General features: G+C 28.1%; 3 protein-coding genes across 6 annotated transcripts in view; 2 read left to right on the top strand and 1 right to left on the bottom strand.

Moving 5' to 3' along the window:
* Positions 1–1,465: 1,465 nt before the first annotated feature.
* Positions 1,466–3,021, top strand: LOC103580554 (peptidyl-prolyl cis-trans isomerase FKBP4). 2 transcript variants are annotated; one of them, XM_008562354.3, is made up of 2 exons: positions 1,466–1,911; positions 1,980–3,021. In XM_008562354.3, the coding sequence occupies exon 2, from the start codon at positions 1,988–1,990 to the stop codon at positions 2,840–2,842; it is 855 nt and encodes a 284-aa protein (XP_008560576.1). In that variant the 5' UTR covers positions 1,466–1,911; positions 1,980–1,987; the 3' UTR covers positions 2,843–3,021. The 2 variants fall into 2 exon arrangements, with proteins under 2 accessions (XP_008560576.1, XP_008560575.1); XM_008562353.3 differs by having other exon boundaries at positions 1,654–1,915.
* LOC103580555 (atlastin) lies at positions 2,869–11,544 on the bottom strand. 3 transcript variants are annotated; one of them, XM_008562356.3, is made up of 7 exons: positions 11,466–11,544; positions 8,774–8,875; positions 7,676–7,971; positions 6,588–7,589; positions 5,747–5,961; positions 5,143–5,209; positions 2,869–4,652 (listed from the first exon to the last, which is right to left on the bottom strand). In XM_008562356.3, the coding sequence occupies exons 1-7, from the start codon at positions 11,527–11,529 to the stop codon at positions 4,518–4,520; spliced, it is 1,881 nt and encodes a 626-aa protein (XP_008560578.1). In that variant the 5' UTR covers positions 11,530–11,544; the 3' UTR covers positions 2,869–4,517. The 3 variants fall into 3 exon arrangements, with proteins under 3 accessions (XP_008560578.1, XP_008560577.1, XP_008560579.1); XM_008562355.3 differs by lacking the exon at positions 11,466–11,544 and adding an exon at positions 8,948–9,221; XM_008562357.3 differs by lacking the exon at positions 8,774–8,875 and having other exon boundaries at positions 11,466–11,542.
* Positions 11,545–12,933: 1,389 nt separating this feature from the next.
* LOC103580569 (uncharacterized) overlaps positions 12,934–19,259 on the top strand; it is a 221,879-nt gene continuing 215,553 nt past the window's right edge. Inside the window, exon 1 of the mRNA XM_008562374.2 lies at positions 12,934–13,036. The gene's annotated coding sequence lies outside the window, so the exon portion shown is untranslated. The remainder of the gene's footprint in view (positions 13,037–19,259) is intronic.

Here is a 19,259-nt window from a genome sequence, read left to right as displayed (position 1 = left end):
ATGGTTGAGCTGCTGTTGAAAGGTGGTGCTGATCCGAATGTCGATAACTACAGAGATATATCACCACTAGTTCATGCTGCCGAAAAAGGGAATTCAAATATTATAAAGTTACTACTTGGATACGGTGCGAACATCAACCTGGTACCAGTCAATGGATGAGTCACTAAAACTGCTTTACATTGTGCCATCGTTCGCGAGAACTTGGGTGTTGCAAAATTATTATTGGACAACGTCATGATCGACGTTAGTACAGAGTGGTTGACAACAAGCAGCTAATATTTTGGTATCAAAAAAGCATTTAGCTGAGGTAAATGACAAAGTCTTTGGTGAACTGCGTAATCAGTGTCGTAAAGAAGTACAGCAAATGAATAAAATGTTTATTATTGCAAGTAATTTTACGTTTTATGATGTTTTGTGTACGGACCGACATAGTTTAGCTGTCCAATTGATGCATATTAAGGATAAGATTATTATTAAAATACATAGTCCACTTTTCCATTGTAAAATTGCAAATCTAAAAAAAAACAGGCACTTGTTACTCTTTCAAATGGTAGCGGAGCATACAAAAAACAACTTGTGCCAAAATTGATTCCAAGTATGGAATATGAAAACTCTGAAATATATATCTATTCAAGGACAGCACAAGAGGTTGAGTGCAATCTAGGGGCGAACACTGAACTACTTCCGCTGCTGCCTAGCACCGGTGAATTTCTCCTTATCCATATATATCTTTTCCAAACAAATTTTTCTCTAGAGTCTTCTACATTAAAAATCAAAGATAATAATAAAAAAAAAAAATCGACAAAATGTTATAAACAAATAGATTTTTTCAACGTGATTTTGCGAATCATTCAACCGCCCCTACCCTGATATCCACACTTTTAATATAAGTGCTCAGCAAGTTCTGCAATGAAGCATTTTCGGCTAACTTAACGACAAGTTTCTGACTAGCCTTGGCTGAATAATACTTGCGTGCAAGTTGATGCAAATCTATTGACGTCATCTGAATGTAATTTGACAGAAAAACTTGCCGTCAATTTGAAGTGAAACTTTCATTCAACTTAACGACATTGTCTGACAGTAACACTTGTAGTCAAATTGAATTCAAATTACAAACAATTTACTGTCAACTTAAGCGCAACTTTTTGCTCTCCAACACTTTCCTTTAAATTGGCTTCAGAATACAGCAGTAGCTTTAAGTTAACTTGCAGTAGCTATCAGGGTGTGTGTTAGTTGAGACTTACTGTTAGTCGATATATTATCCTCCGATAAATTTCCAAATTTATTCTCATACCCTGATAACACGAGTTGATCGAGAAAAAGTTGGTCATTCATTAGTTTCCGACCAACTTGACGACAAGTTATCGACAACTTCAGCTTTTGCAACTTTTGGCTACAAGTTACCGCCAACTTTCTCAGAAAGTTGGCGGCAGTATGGAGCCGCAACTGGAATGCAAGTTTCTGAGGAAATTGAAAGTAAACTTACCGTCAACTTATGATCACCAACTTTTGCAAGCAACTTTTGCCACCAACTTTCTCAGAAAGTGATCGTCAACTTTTTGGATTTACAACTTTTGCCACCAACTTTCTCAGAAAATGTCCATCAACTATTGGAGGTACCAACTGTTGGCGATCAACTTGGTTCCAGTTGCGGCTGCAAGTTTCTCGTCAGTTTCTCGCCAACTTGGCTATCAGGGTATATTTTTTCGTGAATCCTGAACTAGTCTTGTATTGCAGTTTAGTGTTTACTTGTCATTCTGTTATTCGCCATTAATTTTTATTGCCAAAAAAAAAGGATAAAGTCAATACAAAATAGTATTTGAAATGTTTACCAACAAAATTTTTAATTAATCAGCTAAAATTATTTACCACTTCGTTCTGATAATTGTCGCTGATGAATAATCTTTTGACGTCAGTAAGTAATTTTAAGGTTACAGTTGTTCATTAGCATAATAATTAATTTAAAAAATATATTTCAGATAAAATAATGAAATTGCATTACTTATCTTCAGACAATGTCGTTGAAAAAATAGTCACAACACCTGGCAATATTTTAAATAAACCAACAGAGAAATCTATATGTCAGTTAAAAATATCAGATATTAAACCCGGGTCATTGGATCCTGGTGAATTGAACAGCCGGTTGCTTCACCCAGGAGAAATTGCCCTAGTGATTGGAGAAGCTGATTCAGAAGTTGATAGACAAATTGAGCGGGCGATAAAATGGATGGGAGAAGGAGAGTCTGCGGTTGTCAACATGAAGTTACATTCAGAAAAATCCGAATCACCTGCACTGGAAATATCTTTAACTTTGTCTTTAATAAAACATGAGCCGTTCAAACCCATATGGGACTGGACTCCATCGGAAAAATACTTGACCGCATCCGAATACAAAGAGCGCGCGCTAAAACTGATGCAGGAAAACAGAATAAAAGATGCGTTCATAAGATTCAGCAAAGCCGTAAGCTTGCTTATAACCTTGGAGCCCATAAATGATCTCGAGTTACCAGAAGATCTTTTACGGGACATAAGTAATCTGAGGAGCAATTTGTACAACAACATGGCGATGTGTCAATTGAAGTACGATAACTACGAGCACGTGATTTCCCTTTGCACAAAAGTACTTGCGAGAGACAAAAATAACGTCCGAGCGATGTATCGTCGCGGGTGCGCCTTCGGAAGTATGAAAAATATTGAAAATGCTCTTAATGACTTCCAGAAAGCCGCTCACATTGAGCCTGCGAATACTCTTGTCTGGAAAAAAATGATAACTTACAGCAAACTTTGGGAAGAGGCCGCTAAAAAAAGCGACGACTTGCTTAAAAGAATGTTTAAAATTTAATAAATTTAATAATTATACACATGATATACAAAAATATGCGCATTTATTTACTACCCATAATTACACACGCATTACCTTTGAATAAAAATTTACGCAGAGAGCTTATTAATAAATTTAGTTTAATTTTTTTAATGTATTTTAAAATAAATTAACAACAAATATATTAAAAACTCGTCTAATTTGCCCAATTATTATTTAAAATAATCCTAGTATGGCAATTTAAAAAAAAAACAAATGTGCATAGAAGCAGCATTTACATGCCTACGTATTTAGTTACATTTAATTATATACATTAAACAAAAATAATAATAAATGAGAAAACAGCTTATCTATACATTTAAAAATATTAGACAGATTTAATATATATTTATATTTTTTTTTCCTTTAAACTCTCTGAAGATGTATAAAAACATTTAATCGTGCATTTAAGATCCTACGGTCAACAATAACGAGTTATAGTTTATTGTTGAGTAATTAATTTTCAACATACAACACTGTTATAATCTGTAAATACTGTACATACATTCACTCAACCAAATTTATAATAATTATTTAAATAAGAATGTATTAAGACGCTAGCATTTACGTTAACAATAATAATAATAATAGTACCCTAGAATCACAGCTTATTTAATTAAGATCTTTATTTTTTTACTGTTGATTTAAATATAAATAATTCCGGGTTTACTATAAAAAAATATTATTTGAGTCCTTAGAAAGTACAAGAATAAAAATACTCGATATTGGTCGGGTATCTTCGGTTTTTATCCTACGGCTATGATAGGACGAACAAAAAACATGCCGACTAGTGTCGAATAATTTTTTTCTAATCTCTGCAATAGATTCAAATAATATATTTTTTTTTTACATAGTAAATCTAGAAGTTGATATATTTTAATTAAGATCTTTATTTTTTACTGCTGATTTCAAATATAAGATTCCAGGCTTACTGTAAAAAAAAAAAAAAAAATATTTGAGTCCTTAGAAAGTGTAGAAAATAAAATTACTCGGTATTGGTCGGGTATCTTCGGTTTTTATCCTACGGCTACATTGGATGTACAAAAACTCAAAATGCCGACTAGTCTCGAGTAATTTTTTTCTAATTCTAACCTTTACAATGGATTCAAATAAATTTTTTTTATCTATAGTAAACCTAGAAGTTCATATATTTTAATTAAGATCTTTATTTTTATTTATTTACTACCAATTTAAAATAGCGATTCTATAATTACTATATACAAAAAAATATCTGAGTCCTTAGCAGGTGGAATAAAATTACTCGGCATAAGTCGGGTATTTCCGATACCGGCAGTAGACTCAAATGTTTTTTTGGTGTATAGTAAATTTAAAACTTTCCTTTAATAAAATTAAGATCTTCATTCTTCTTTATTTACTACAGATTATAAAAGCAACGATTCTAGGTTTACTGTACACGAGATAATATCTCAGTACCAAGCAGACATTGTAATAAAATCGGGATTAGGTTATCTATGGTTTTTGTAATCACTACCGAAGGACAAAAACCGAAGATACCCGACTACTCCCGAGTAACTTTATTCCAACATCTGCAAGGGACACAATTTGTTATTTTGTTTTCCGTAGATAAAAATAATTAATTTTGAATATAAAATATTAATTAATTGATTAATTAATTAAGATATTATAGATAAATAAATTACGATACTTTATGTTTTCCATTAACGGATGTTGCGCTTCCTATAGTTGAATTAGTTGCTATTTCAGCTGCTGCTTGTGCTACGGCGACGGACACAGATTTCTCGACAAATTGTTGATAAATTGGTTTCATTATCTATAAATAAAAATTCATTATGAATAAATAAATGAATTAAATATCTAGTTAATAAATTATTAAAATTTAACTAACAAGCGACAATTTCCTGCACGATATTTTTTTTACCTTTAGCTTGTAATCCAACTCGTAGGTTTTTAAATAATAAATTAATAGTAAAAAATATTAATGGTATATTAAAAATCATAATAATGATAAAATAATAAAGTATAATAAAAGGGTCTAAATAATTGCGTGAGATCAGATATAACCGTGTTTATGGAAGTGAGTATAAACAATTGAATAAGTTGGAAAGGCTGCGAGTGTTAGAAAAAAGGAGAGGACAATGTAACGTAATTGATGTATTAGATGAGCGCATAGCCAGGCCTGTTGGAAATAAAACAATTTACTAGGTATAGTATTATATATATTAATTATTTAATTTGTATATTTATCAGAGGGACATTAATGGAGTCATGCAGGAATTGTGCTTTGGTTTTTATTTACTCACGTTTTCCCATATACCGCTAGCTAAATCGTCTATTTGTGTTCCTATTTCACGGAGCTCTCCGCTGTATCTGTAATAATAATAAATATTAATGGCTAATTATTTAAAGATCGTTAGTTTTTATTTAATTGTGAAGTTGATCTATTTTTTACACGAAGTCAATCTTAATTAAGGCCATTCTCAGACAATGCCCCCCAATTTTTACAAATTTCCAATTATTTTGAACTGTCATAAGCGTATTAAAATTTTATCAATTAATTAAAAAAAAATTAAATCAATTAGGAGCTAAACAAAATTTGTTGAATAAATTTTAGCCTACAAAATTTAAAAATTCGAATTATAAAATTGACTTCTAATTGATATCAACTGCAAGTATTTTTTTAAAAAATTTATTTCTCAGTAAAATTGTTCTTTTTTGAATTAATGGTTTTAATTATTTTTTAATTAATTGATAAAACATTGATAAGGTTATGATAGTTGAAAGTCATTGAAAATTTTTAAAAATTGTGGGGGGGGGGGGCACTGTCTGTGAATGGCCTTAATATGAAGATGCAACTGAATCTTTGATTAAAAGAAAGTGTGCAATTAAAGAAAATAAAGAATTTACCTAATATACGCCCATAATACGAGAGTTAATAAACCAATTCCCATAATGAGATTACAAATATTAGCTAGAGTATAGAGTCCTACGAGACCAAATACTCCGGAGCAAATGTACATAGTGACGGCAATGGCAAAAAATACGGCTGGAGTACGAGCTGCTTTGAAAATATTTTTACTTTCATTGTGGGCTTTAAATTGTAGAAATGCTTCATCCATATCCTAGTGACGAAATAAAAATTTATTAGTTTTCTAGTAATTTAAAAAATACAAAATAAAAATTTTCGGATTTAAAGAAAAATGCGATTTTCCTCAATAAAGTGAAAAATTTCATATATTCTAATCAAATTCAAATTTTTTTTTCGGAAAGTTCGTTTAAAGACAAAAATTTTGAAAAAGAAAAAAAAAGTCCGAGTTAGTCAATTTTTAAACAAGTTATAGCAAATCAAAAGTGGCTTATTTGACATGGAATGTCCCATATATAAATAAAAGGTATGAAAAAGTTTTTAAAATAAAATGGTGAATTTTACTGAGTTTTTTTATACAATAAATAAGTTAATGATGAATAATTTCATTTAAAACTTATTAAATAAATCTAATAGTGATCCTATTGCTTGATTAAGGCACACGAAAAAAAAAGAAATTTACAAATAATAATTTCAGGATTTTCCTTAATTATTAAGCGAAAAAAAAAATTAAAACTATAAATTTTACTTCCAAGAATCACACTAATAAATTAATTTTTAAAAACTATGATTTTTACCGAATTTTTTTCAATTTTCTGTTCGAATCCGTACAGTAATACAATTTTCTTTTAATAATTAAAAACAAATAAAATAATAAATTACCTTGACAAGTTTTTCCATGTAAGTTTGGCTGAACTCATCTCCCCCCATCTTGCGTTTATTAGAAAACTGATGAAGCGCTTTGTCAACACACCGCTGATGCTCCGATTCAAGATGTGCGGTTGCCAAAAAGGGTTTAGCACCTCCACAAACGCATTCCATCATTTGTAAATACAAATCCTTAGCATCAGCAACCGCAGACAAATTATTTGCTTCAGCAGTAGCAACTAACATACTTTTTGGCTCTGGTAATTCATCGCCTTTATAAATTCTAATATAACTTTTAAAGTATTCTAATAAATCACGTGCACGAACAGTTTGTCCATTTATTTTTTTAGTTACCAAATTCTCGGGTGCTAACAACGAAGGTATAAGCTTTTTTAGCTGTTGTTTAAAATCTGACTCAATTTCTACCAGCCGCCCGTCAAATTTCGGGTTCGTCGCGATCTTCAGACCCGGATGCGGCATCAGGAAACACGATATATCCGAAAAACATGACTTAATATGTTTACGTAAGCTCTGTAGCTCCGGATGCTGCCGGTCAGAGATCTCAAGACGTCTCTGCAATATTTTCTGGCCTCCCTCGGAACCATAATCAGCCTCGTATGGGTAACTCCAATCACGTACCAAGAATTCAAGCTTCTGAAAAGGCGTATTTCCGGATTTTTCTAATGCAAGACGACCGTACTCTGTAAATAACTGCAGATGCTGCAAATCGTCTTCTTGAATATTTTGAGACAAATTAAATATTTGTACCGATGACAACATTGTACTCAATGCAAATACAGTCGCACAGTCTCTTACTGTCGATTGACTGTCAAATGCACCCTGAGTATCCATTAAAATGATGGCAACTTTTTCTCCATTTGGCATCGTACCCGGAAACACTTTTGACCACATGAGTATCCCGGTTGTGTCGCGTTCAGAGCCACCACGCCATGAGAATCCGCTCAGTGGTTCATTATCATCTCCGATCCATGATTCTGATGTTTTTTTATCTAAATACTTTTAAACATAAATTTAATTTAAAATATATTTATTTATTGGTTAATTAGTTAATTCATTAATTTGTTTACTTATTTATTTATTACTTTGTAATTCATGTAGCGAAGAAAAAAATCCAGAAGAAAACTTTTTCCTTTACGGAATGCACCGGCAACGGACACGACCACGACACTACGATCTTTAATGTCATCTTTGAGAAGTATTTCAGCTAGAGCATCTTCATCGAGTTCAAATGTATGATCGGGATGGGTTAAAACAACTTGGACAGGTCGGCCACCGTCGTCACCGTCCGTTTTTTTTTTATCATCATCCATTGACGTCGATGATGATCTCACTGAAGCGGACAGCTCTTCTATCCTTCCTATTTTTTTCGTGTTGTCATCTATAAAAAAAAAAAAAAACATTTATTACTATCATCATTATATTAAATAAAATATTTTTGAGTGAATTAATTTTTTTTAGCCAAAGAATTTGTAATAATTACTATAAAATAATTAACAAGTGATTCAGTTTTTTTCTAAAATAAAATTACTATTTATAGTAAATACATTCGAGATCAAAAAAATTAATTTACTATAAATTTGCAAGTCATTTTTTGGCTGAAGAAATTACAAACTTTTTTGTAGTATTTATTTGTAAACAAAAATTTACTTATTACAAAATAAAATATTATTTAGAAAAATTAAAAAATTCTCTTGCAGGTAAAATTTTTGTTCATAAATAATTAATTTTTAAGAAATTGTCATTTTTTTTTTTCTTTTTTCAAATACAAATTTTCAAATAAATAAATTTTCTGAATCAAAAATAGATTTTTTTTTGTGTAATATATCATTTTTTTTTTTTTTTTAGTGTGCAGTTATTATTATTATTAATAACACCAGAAATAATAATTTGAAAATGAATGTCTATCTCAAAAGAGAGACATATATTATAATAATTATCCGTCAGTGATTACGTATTTTCTAAAGTTGAGTGCATGATTCGCATAAATAATAATTTATTCACTCATACAAACGCGAGTCTAAAAAAGTTTAAAATTTTATTTTTGTTACAACACAACTCATGCAAATAAAATAATCGCTGTTAATTAACGCCATTCAAACAAATAAATAAATAAATAAAATAAAATGTAAAAAAAAAAAAAACAAAACGCACACAAATAAACCTCTGGATTTAAAACTCACCGAGTTTTTTACCTACACGACCCCCACCATCATCACTTATCTTGTGTGATGATAAACAATTAACGTTTTCGTCAAGACAATAAGTCACTGGGGGTTTAGTTGCTGAAATAAAATTATTACAATAGTATTTGTAGATTTAATTAATTGGTTTTTTTAAATTTATTTAAAATTTACCGCGCGCTACCATTCCAAAACCATCTGGAAGTCTACGTCGATTTACTGGCCTAGTATTACCAGTACTTTTACCAACTTTTCTCATACTTTCACTCATGATTAAGCTTTAGAATATAATTAACATAACATACACTGTTGCTTAACTCGCGAATGATGATCACATCAGACAACTAAAGACGGTATACTAACTTTAGCAACATACGCGAATAGCAGACCCAAGTCTGCAGTTAATCTAAAACTAAATTGGCATACTTGCAATATCGACCTTGTGTATATAAGAATTATTCAACAGTTTATGTATTTACCTTTAATTCATTACAATATGCTTGTATGTTATTACCTTTTTTTTTTCTTTTTTATACACGTTTTTAAGATTTTTTTTTCAGCGTATGACAAAAACTTGAAGAGAAATTTAAGAGGCAGCGATTAAATGAATTTTATAACATTCGTTATTTCAAGTGTATATATTTATAAGAATAAGCATATATAGAGCATTGAATTGAATTTATTTATTAAATGATTTTTTTTTTTTTTAATTAAAAAAATGTGATTTTACGGATTTATTTAATTTTTAAATAAAATTTGTTTTTCTTTTGTGAGTAGAAATTTTAATTATAATTTTAAAAGGCCATGAATTTTTGTACACATGCCAAAGTACACAGAAAAAAAATTTTTTTATTACTTTGGCTAAATTATATGAAATTATTAATTTATTACTTTTTTTTTTTCAGAAAATTTTTTAATTTGCTGACATAAATTTTTTAGGCGAATAGAAATTTGAGTAATTTTAAAAAATTGTAGGTTATGAAAATGCAATAGTTTTTTTTATATTTATTATTAACTATGGGGTGAATTGGCTAGTTGATAATTTTGATGGAAAAATTTCTAATATTTTTTAAAAATTTATTTAAATTATTATTGCAATGTTAGAAAAATATACTAATTTTATACAAATTAATAAAATCAAATATAATTTTTGATTGAAAAAATAAATTTTCTATGATACTGAAATTAGCATGAGTGTGAAAATAGCAAACATCAGACAAATTTAAAATTATAAAGAAATAGAGTAAATAAGCTAAAAAAATTATATTTTTAAAAAATGCACTTATTAATTTTTAAATTTTTTAAATGCGCATGTTTTTAAAATTGAATTTTATTAATTATTTTCTCTATTTATTAATAATTTTTAAATTGTCTGATGTCTGCTACATTCACACTCATAAATTAGCCGACGTCTAATAATTTATGGATTTCTTTATAAATAGTAAATTCAAAAAAAAAATATTTCGAAAAATTGCACATGTAGTTTTTTCAATTTCCTACATGTGCATATTTTTAGTTTTTTTAAATTAAATTGTTGAAAAAAAATTCGAAAATTTGTAATTGTCTGTCATCTTCATGGTCACAATTTTCTTTACTATATATAAAGAAACAATAATTACCATAACTTTTTGAAATTCTAATTAAAAATACTTTTTAAAATTTTTCTGTGTAAAAATAAAATTTTGAGGATATGACCCCTTCCCTCAGTTTTAAAATAAATCCAATGATCTCAAACTGTAATAACAATATAATTATTTAATTAATTACATAAATTATCAATAAAATTTATTAATCGTAAATGAAAATAAAATCACAATGTACTTAAATTTAATTTTAATTAAAATATTTTCCAATAAAATAATTAATTTCTCTTTTTTGCTCTTCTACATTTATTTTATTACGGTCCATAGTAATTAAAGGCTCCCGATTGATTGGCTACTATTCATGTGCACTAATGAATTATTCAACGAGCTTAATTAGTCAAAAATTCATTGGTCCATAGAATTAATACATACTTTTGATAAAAAGATCAAAGTTAAATTTTTGTAATACATTTGTAGTGTCTCATAAAGATAAATTATTCATTACTCATCAAATAATAATAATAATAATAATAATAGAAAAAATTTTTTTTAAGAGTAAAGTTTACTTTTTATTTACTTTTTTTTTTAAATTTTCCTGTTCTCATTCTTACGTGGCGCTTCATTCGCTCCATCAGCATCTCCATACTTAATTTATTTTTTGACATACTTAATTGACATTAATCAATAATAATAATTATTATTACTGTCATAATAGATAATTAAATGATAGTAATTATTTTAAACATGAGTTTTAAAAATTTGACCACCACTTTTTATACAAATATGAATTATTTATAAATTTAAAATGTAACAGCAAAAACTTACGACATTACTCGGCACTTTTTTTTCTCATTACTATGCACGTATCTAATTGTTTTTTTTTCTACTGCGACTAATTATTCAAATAATTAACTTGTAAATAATACAAGTATATTCAATTTTAATACTTAACATAAGTATTTCATTTTTGTCAGCGAGTGGTTGATAAAAAAAACTTTTTGTAAGTTTGAAACAGATAAAATCGTAGAAAAGAAAAAAAATTACACAGATGAATTATTGTAATAATTGTGATTGAGATAATTATTAATTAAGAGATTATTTAAACTTACCGACATATGAATCTTTATTATAATCGTCACTCTGTTTACGTCGTTGTTGTCTGACACTCGCCATTTTGAAAAAACAAATACGCGACACATCCGCGATTGGCGCTGATACTTGCAATCAAACGACACAATCACTTCCGTTTTTAATTGCGTATGTACTGAGTATTTATAAAATTAATTACTTGTTTTACTTTTTCACATATTTTTCAAATTTTATTTTAGTTATAATCATTGTGTTCAATATACTTAAATTCTGTTAAATTCAAATTGCGCGGGAAAATTCAAACTTGCAATTTTGTGACATTTTAAATATTTAAGGTAAAAAATTATTGACAGCATTGTAAATTAATGTAAATTTTTAAAAATTATTATTTAAATTTTTAATTTAAAATTCAGATAATTTAAGAGCAAATAAATGATAATTTAAATATATAAATTGAGATGTTGATTTACTAATTATTTATCTGAATAAATTTTATTGATTCATTACAGAAAAATAAATGAAATAAAATATTTAAATATTTATCTGTTTATTTAAATAATTTAAAAACGAATAAATATTTTAATAAGATTGATTATTTATTCAATAACTTTTCAATTATTTGAATTAATCTCATTATTGGAAACAAATAATTATTAATGAATATATGAGTGCAGCAGACATCAGACAATTTTAAAATTATAAATAAATAGAGTAAGTAACTTAAAAAATAATATTTATAAAAAATGCACTTATTAATTTCAAAATTTTTTAAATGTGCATTTTTTAAAAATTTTATTTAATTAATTATTTACTCTATTTATTTATAATTTTAAATTTGTCTGTCTGCTACATTCACACTCATAATTATTAGAAATGCATTCAAATTGTTTTTAAAATTTTAAAATTTAAATAAATGATATATAATTCTTAATTATACAAGTTTACTTATTTTTAAAATTTTTTTTTCTCATACTTGCAATTATTTGCTCATAAATTATCTCGAGTAACGTAAATAGATCAATAGTCAGTGCATCTTAATTCTTAGGTCCTAATTATGGACACTAATTATTTTAAAATAAGTAGCAATTAAATTCATTTTTAAAATTTAAAATTTGATATTTATCATATAAATTAGTATTTAATTACCTGTTGAAAGTTTAGTTTCTTTAACACAATTCGTAATTAATTTTCAGTAAACGCCTTAATTAATTTTTTTATTTCATTATAATTTAAATTATAAATTATAATTATATTTTATAAATTTTATCAACAAATATATCGATAATTTCAATCAGTATTAGTTCGATTAATTAATTATTATTTAAATATGCAAACTTTTTTTTTTAAAAAAATTTTCCCGCGCAGTTTAAATTTTGTACCACAGAGCTTTATGATGTCGTTACCGTCGACATGATGATCGTCGCTGGCGTCGTCTCCGTTTGTCTTCTCTATGGTGGAATATGTGGATGCTGTGTGCGCAGTGTTTTAGTGTCGTGTGATAATTTTTTTGTTATTTTTTTTTTTGTTATTTACTAAATTTTAATAAGCTGTGGAATTAAAAATCAAATTATTTATTCAATACAATGGACCGGTGAGTTTAATAATAAATAAATTCATTCATTATTTTATATTTATAATATTCACAATTTAATTGTTTCACAAAATGATTAAAAAAAAATACGCGCGAAATGGCCACGAGAAGAACAAAGTAAACAAATATATATATTTTGACAGCTCGTTTGAAATATTTATTTTTTTAAATAATTTTTTTATTCTTCTTGTTTAAGTTTATCTGAGCAATAATTATTACAATAGATTTATTTATTTATTTTTTTTTTAAATTTGCCGGCTAATTGGAAACAATGAGCTTTCTTTTTAAATTTAATTTCATTAATTCGAATATTAATATTTATTATTTATTATAAATTAGGACAATTATTTAAAGTGATGAATAAAATGACAATAAAAAGAGAGAGAATTCGGTAATTCTGGATTTTGGTCCTGATCCTGATCTTGATCCTGATATTGAGATTCATGATAGAGAATAAACGTAAATCTTTAGTACTTGGGTTTGTTGGATAGGATAATATTATATAGGTACTGAATACTGAAACAATTGTTTGTACGAATGACCATTCGCATTTGGATGGTGACAATGGAAATAAGCACAATTGCAAGCTCCAACATCGTCGTAGAATATAGAGTATAGAGCATTATAGAGTATGTAATGGGTCTATGATGGTATGGTACTAAATCCTGTGCCGTGAGTAGATGTACCGTCGAGTTGGTGGATATGACGGAATCGATGGCTGCTGGAGATCATGGAAACTGTTGTTCCTATTCAGGTCAGTTATCGTTTCCTGGAGTTTTAGTATAATTGCGTTGGTGAATAACATTAGGGAGATGCTAATCGGAAATACTAAATACAAGTTTAACAATAACGAAAACAACGCGAATAATAACAATGGCATTTAATTTATTAGAGTTCTATTGTCTACTTGTGGTTTTGTATTTCTGTCACTAGAATTTTTTTATTTTTCTTTTTTCTGGAGATTAAATATTTTGTTAAATTATTTTTTTCTGGGTCATTTATTTAAATAAAAAAAAAATTATTTTAAAATTTTTAATTTTTGTACGATCACTGATTATTAAATTTCTATACCGTAGATTTAAAACTTAAATTATGGGAAAAATATCAATGATAGATAAAAAATGTATAGAAGATAAGTTGAAGAGAATTAAATTTCCTTAAAAATTGTATGGATATATTTTTATTGTATTTCTAATATTTAAACCAATATTTATATTTTCAATTTCAAAAATTTGAATTTTTTTGATGTCATTATTTTCAAAATTTAAAACTTGATTTCCGGTCAAATTACCAGAGATACATTAATTATGTATAGAAATTAATTTGTAGAGAATTACAATTCCTATTAAATTGTATTGATACATTTTTATTGTAACTTTAATAATTTAGCCCAAAATTAAAATTTTTTAATTTTAAAAATTCATTTTTAAATAAATTTTTTTTGTTCTGAATTATTTTATTGGTCAAATTAAAAATTTTCTTTTTAGAAAATTAATTTAAATATTTTGAAGTAGATCGAATATTAATAAGAAAAATAAATATCTATATATAAATATATATGAACTTATTTGGAAATAAAATTCCTCTAAAGTCACTCATAGCTAAAATTTAATTCCCATGGTAACAAAAAAATTTTTACGAAATAATTTGCGTAAAAAATATGAAATTCTAATCAGACGTACAGATAATTCTTTGTCTCTTGAAAAAATAAATTTACAATGACAGTTTAATATATTTGTAGTCGGATGTTCGGTATAGTTTTAGATAAAGGTTGTCTAGATATTTATACACGTGATGTAGATACAGTGGAGGTCTGGTGTAGGTTTGGCCGTAGCCGTATGCGACGCTCCAAATCCCCGCTCGTGTAATCCGTAAATATGCAGCAGTCACCCCAATTCGTCATCAGACGGCCTAGGTATATATCCCGGCGTATATTATAAATTATGCAGAAACACGATGAGTGCATGTCGACATCTCGGGTGCAGTTTGTCCATTATGGTTAATTCCGTATGAGGTTTATGTTTCCCATCATGCAGTTGGCATACAAAATCTTATACACGTGCTCTTGAATTTATTACCGATTCGCGTTATCAACTAATTATTGCCAATTAAATCAATTTTATCCTTATGCTTCGTCGAATATTATTAATTTGTAATCCCATAATGATGATAATAATTATAAAAATTTTATCTAGCATCTGGAACGGAAGGTAGATTTCTCGTAATAACTTTTTTCTCAGCATCTACTCTCTTATTTATAAAAATCTTAATTGATCAGTAATTTCAAACAAATTATCAAAGTAATTTATTTTTTAGTAGTATAAAAGTTTTCAATCTCCATCGTACAATTGTAAGATACTTTATTAGAAAATTATTAAATGAATAAAATCTCATCGCGTAAGCTTCAACTTGCATTGTACTAAATTTAGCTCTGACTTTTCGTTAAAAAGTTATTGAAGACGATGATCCTGAAGTTGGCAGACAATTAAAAATTTTTGAATTTATTTTTCAAGGATTTAATTTAAAAAAAAAAAATAATAAAAATATGCACATGTAGACAATTAAAAAAACTACAGATGCAATTTTTTCAAATATTTTTTTTTTTTATATTCATCACTTAAAAAAAAAAAAAAAACGAAAATTATTAAACGTCGGCTAATTTCAGTATCATTTTTTATCACTATTGTAAAATCGGAAAAATTCACAGAGAAATTGTTCTTGTTTGAAATGCTATAGTGACATAGTGAAACTGGACTATGTTGGCCACCTTGGGGAAATTAAAATAAACACATGGAATAATTTTTATGACCATAGTAAAATTTACAATGGTTACAGTAATTTGTGGTATGATCCTTGTCAATATTACTATGGCCATAAAAATTATTCCATGTGTTTATTTTAATTTCAGTCAGGTGACGATTGTCTACTCGAATATAAATTTAGCGTAATTCAGCAATAACTTTACGTTATAAAATGATTTTAAAATAAAACCATAAAAGGTCATCTTTTATAATTTAAAAAATTTAACATATCCGCGTTTTTTTAAACTAATCACTGGATTTTATACAAATATATATCCGCTGAGAAAAATAATTTGTAAATTCAAATAAATCATTTACTTTATGGACAATTATTTGGATTAATAAAATATTCGTTGGATCAAATGGATATTTACATAATTCAAGTAAATTTATTTAAGAAGTTGCCGTTTTTTTTTATGCAAATGTAAATTTACTTGATGCAAGAGAATACGTCATATATTTACTTTTTAACTGTTGGTATTTTTTGAACCTACATGACTAATAAGGGCATATTGAGACAAAATTTTTTTAAAATTCTCCAAGACAGGAGTTCTCTGCAAAAGATTCGATTCCTATTAAATCTTTTTGATAATAATAATTATTATTATTATAACATTAAATAAAAAATGTAAATTTAAGTTTATAATGTTCTATAGTTGACACACCAGAGGATAGAATAAGGGTAGAGTTTGTATAAGGAAGAGTGAGAGACTTTAAGCCTTTACTCAGCTGATGCTGGTGAAGAAACTTCCATAATCCTTGTGAGCGTGTTAGTCGACAGAGAGAGAGAGAGAGAGAGAGAGAGAAAGAAAGCAAGAAATAGAGGATACCAAGAAGGAAGCGGGAGCCGGCAGTTTGGGAAAAGAGAAAATACTAGGAAGAGTCTTAAGAAAGGATTCACTTTCCTCGGATTTTACCTTTACTCGCATCCTCCCATCTTTTCCTAGGTTCTGCTCCCAATGGCACTTTCAACGTCTTCTGGTACTACGTCGTTACCTCATCTTGGTTGTCGTTGTCAGCGGCACCTTACTAAATTTTTTTACTCTTTTTTTATGTTCGTTTTTTCCCTCATTCGCGTACACTACCTCCTCATCGACATTCTTCACCGTGTTCGTCCTTTTTTTTTTACTGTCACCGTAAAATAAGACATCAAAAACTTTAACTTCGACATGTAAAATATCTCAGTGTGTGAAGTTTTCATTTTTTATAAATAACTTACAAATTATTATCATTACACAGTAAAAAAGTCGGAAGTTAATTCGGAGTGATTATGGATTTTATTTAAGGAGGTTCGACCGAATCTAATGTAAAAAGGATTTTCCAACTTTAAAATTTGAAACTTAGTATACATATAAAATAGTACTTTATCTATGTATTCTCGAAATTTGAATATGATCCACCGTCTAGTTTCTTAGAAAAAAAAATTAAAAAATGACGTTTTTAAAGTTCTTAAACACAGTCTCCTATGGCGGACAAGCTCCCGTCATATCTTATTCGATTTTTTTCATTATTAACCTCCCAAGTTTAAGAAATAAAAAACCACATTTCATAAACTTGAATTTTTTTACAATATGATAAGATTTTAAGAACAGAGTGTTACCGTCGTAGTTATTTAAATAATTCAAGTTAAACTTTATTTTTTAATCTCGTTAATCGGCAGAGATACATACTATTGAGGATTTGACAACGTCGCAGAAGCAGCTGAGAGAAAAAACAAAGATAGAAATACACTAATAAGAGAAACGAGATTAGAAATGAATTTTTCCCGCTTTAGTTTGAATATCGATGTTTAAGAAATTAGAACACGCTATTGCCACATCTTTTTATAAAACTATATGAGTCAAAAATAACCAAGTCATTTCATTGCTTTTTTTCATTAAACAACTAATAATTATTAATTTATGCATTCGTTATGTTATTGTTAACTAAAATAATGAATTTTTATAACTATCAGGAGAATTTAGCAAAAAAAAAAATTAAAACACTACTTTGACTCACTAGTTTCGATCGAACCTCGTTAAATCCGGATTGATTCCGTCATTCGGTTTCGGAGTTTTTTAAAAAACGGGAATAAATGGAGAGTTTGTTTTTTCAGCGGAGTGATTCCGAAGTGGTCTGGATTTTATTTAAATCTGCGTTCACACCGATTCGGAGTTTTAATATTAAAATAAACTCCCCGGAGTAAATTTCACTCCAAGGGGATTAAATAAATAAACAGTCATCCGCTGCGCATTCACTTAGGATTTAACTCGCGTTCACTCCGCAAATTTTTTACAGTGTATTATTATTGTTTATTTTGTCAAAATTTCATTATCTTTCTTTACAATTTTTCCAATTGATTATTCTTATCATACGCAATTAAATAAACTTTTGCTAAACTTTCTTCATGTCTATAAATATTTTTAAATATTTCCTATTTGTAATCGACACACGTCCGAAAGTTGTAAGCATACATATATTGAACATGTAATTTATTTTAAAATCTAAGTTTTATTTACGGTCATTTTTCTTATATTTATTTTTAAAAGTATTATTTTTTTCCATTAACTTTATGAATTGGTTGTTAATGCTATAGATGCAGTAGAAACACAAGTTTCATAAAGTTTTCTGTCTTAAAAAGCTCTTATATAAGATATAAAAAGATAAATATATATAGGGAAGTAGGAGAGATAGAGAGAGAGAATAAGAATGAGATGTAAGATAAAAGGTTAGAGAGTCATTTATCGTCCTTGTAATCTCTGGACTGTGCTGGCGCGTTCTCTCGCGAGCAGATTCAAGATTTTCATGAAAATTTATCGAACCTCCGCGAGTTAAGTAGGTACCTACATCTCAAGCTGTTAAAAATACGGAAAACAATGTTATGTTTATAAATTATAATTGATTTTTTTTTTAATTTTGGACGCGTGATATCTGCAGTAGAGTTTTTAGACGTTGGATTAAAGTTTAGTCCTCAGGGGCGTTGTTGCATAAACCAAATACAGGATAGAGGAAGTAAGGTGGTAGTCTATTGGGGCGTTTTGTCTAGACTGGTTTAAATACACAACTTGTGCACCTGGTTACCGAATTTAATTATCATGTATTTGAAGATCGAAACGTTTTTCGCTCAACAAAAATGAAAAAAATTTATGTAATTCGACTGTTTAAGGGTGACTTAAAAGGTAGTTTCGGAGGTTGAGGACGGCCTGAGATTTTCGGCTGACATACTAGCACCTGTATGCGAAACGTTTCAGAAATCTACTCTCTAAAACTGAATTAGTGAATATTCACTGTTTGCTAGTGAATTTCGCTGATTTATTTTTAGAGAGTGATCATCCAGTAGATTTTTTACTTTCCAATGTTTTTTATTTCATTGCGCTAAAAACATTCCGTTCTTCAGGAACATAATTTGATTGCTTAAGGTTGACTTAAGGACGTTCGAGCGA

The sequence above is a fragment of the Microplitis demolitor genome, chromosome 6 (assembly GCF_026212275.2).
Source record: "Microplitis demolitor isolate Queensland-Clemson2020A chromosome 6, iyMicDemo2.1a, whole genome shotgun sequence".
Classification (NCBI taxonomy): Eukaryota; Metazoa; Arthropoda; class Insecta; order Hymenoptera; family Braconidae; genus Microplitis; species Microplitis demolitor.
This window is presented reverse-complemented; position numbering and strand designations above follow the sequence as displayed.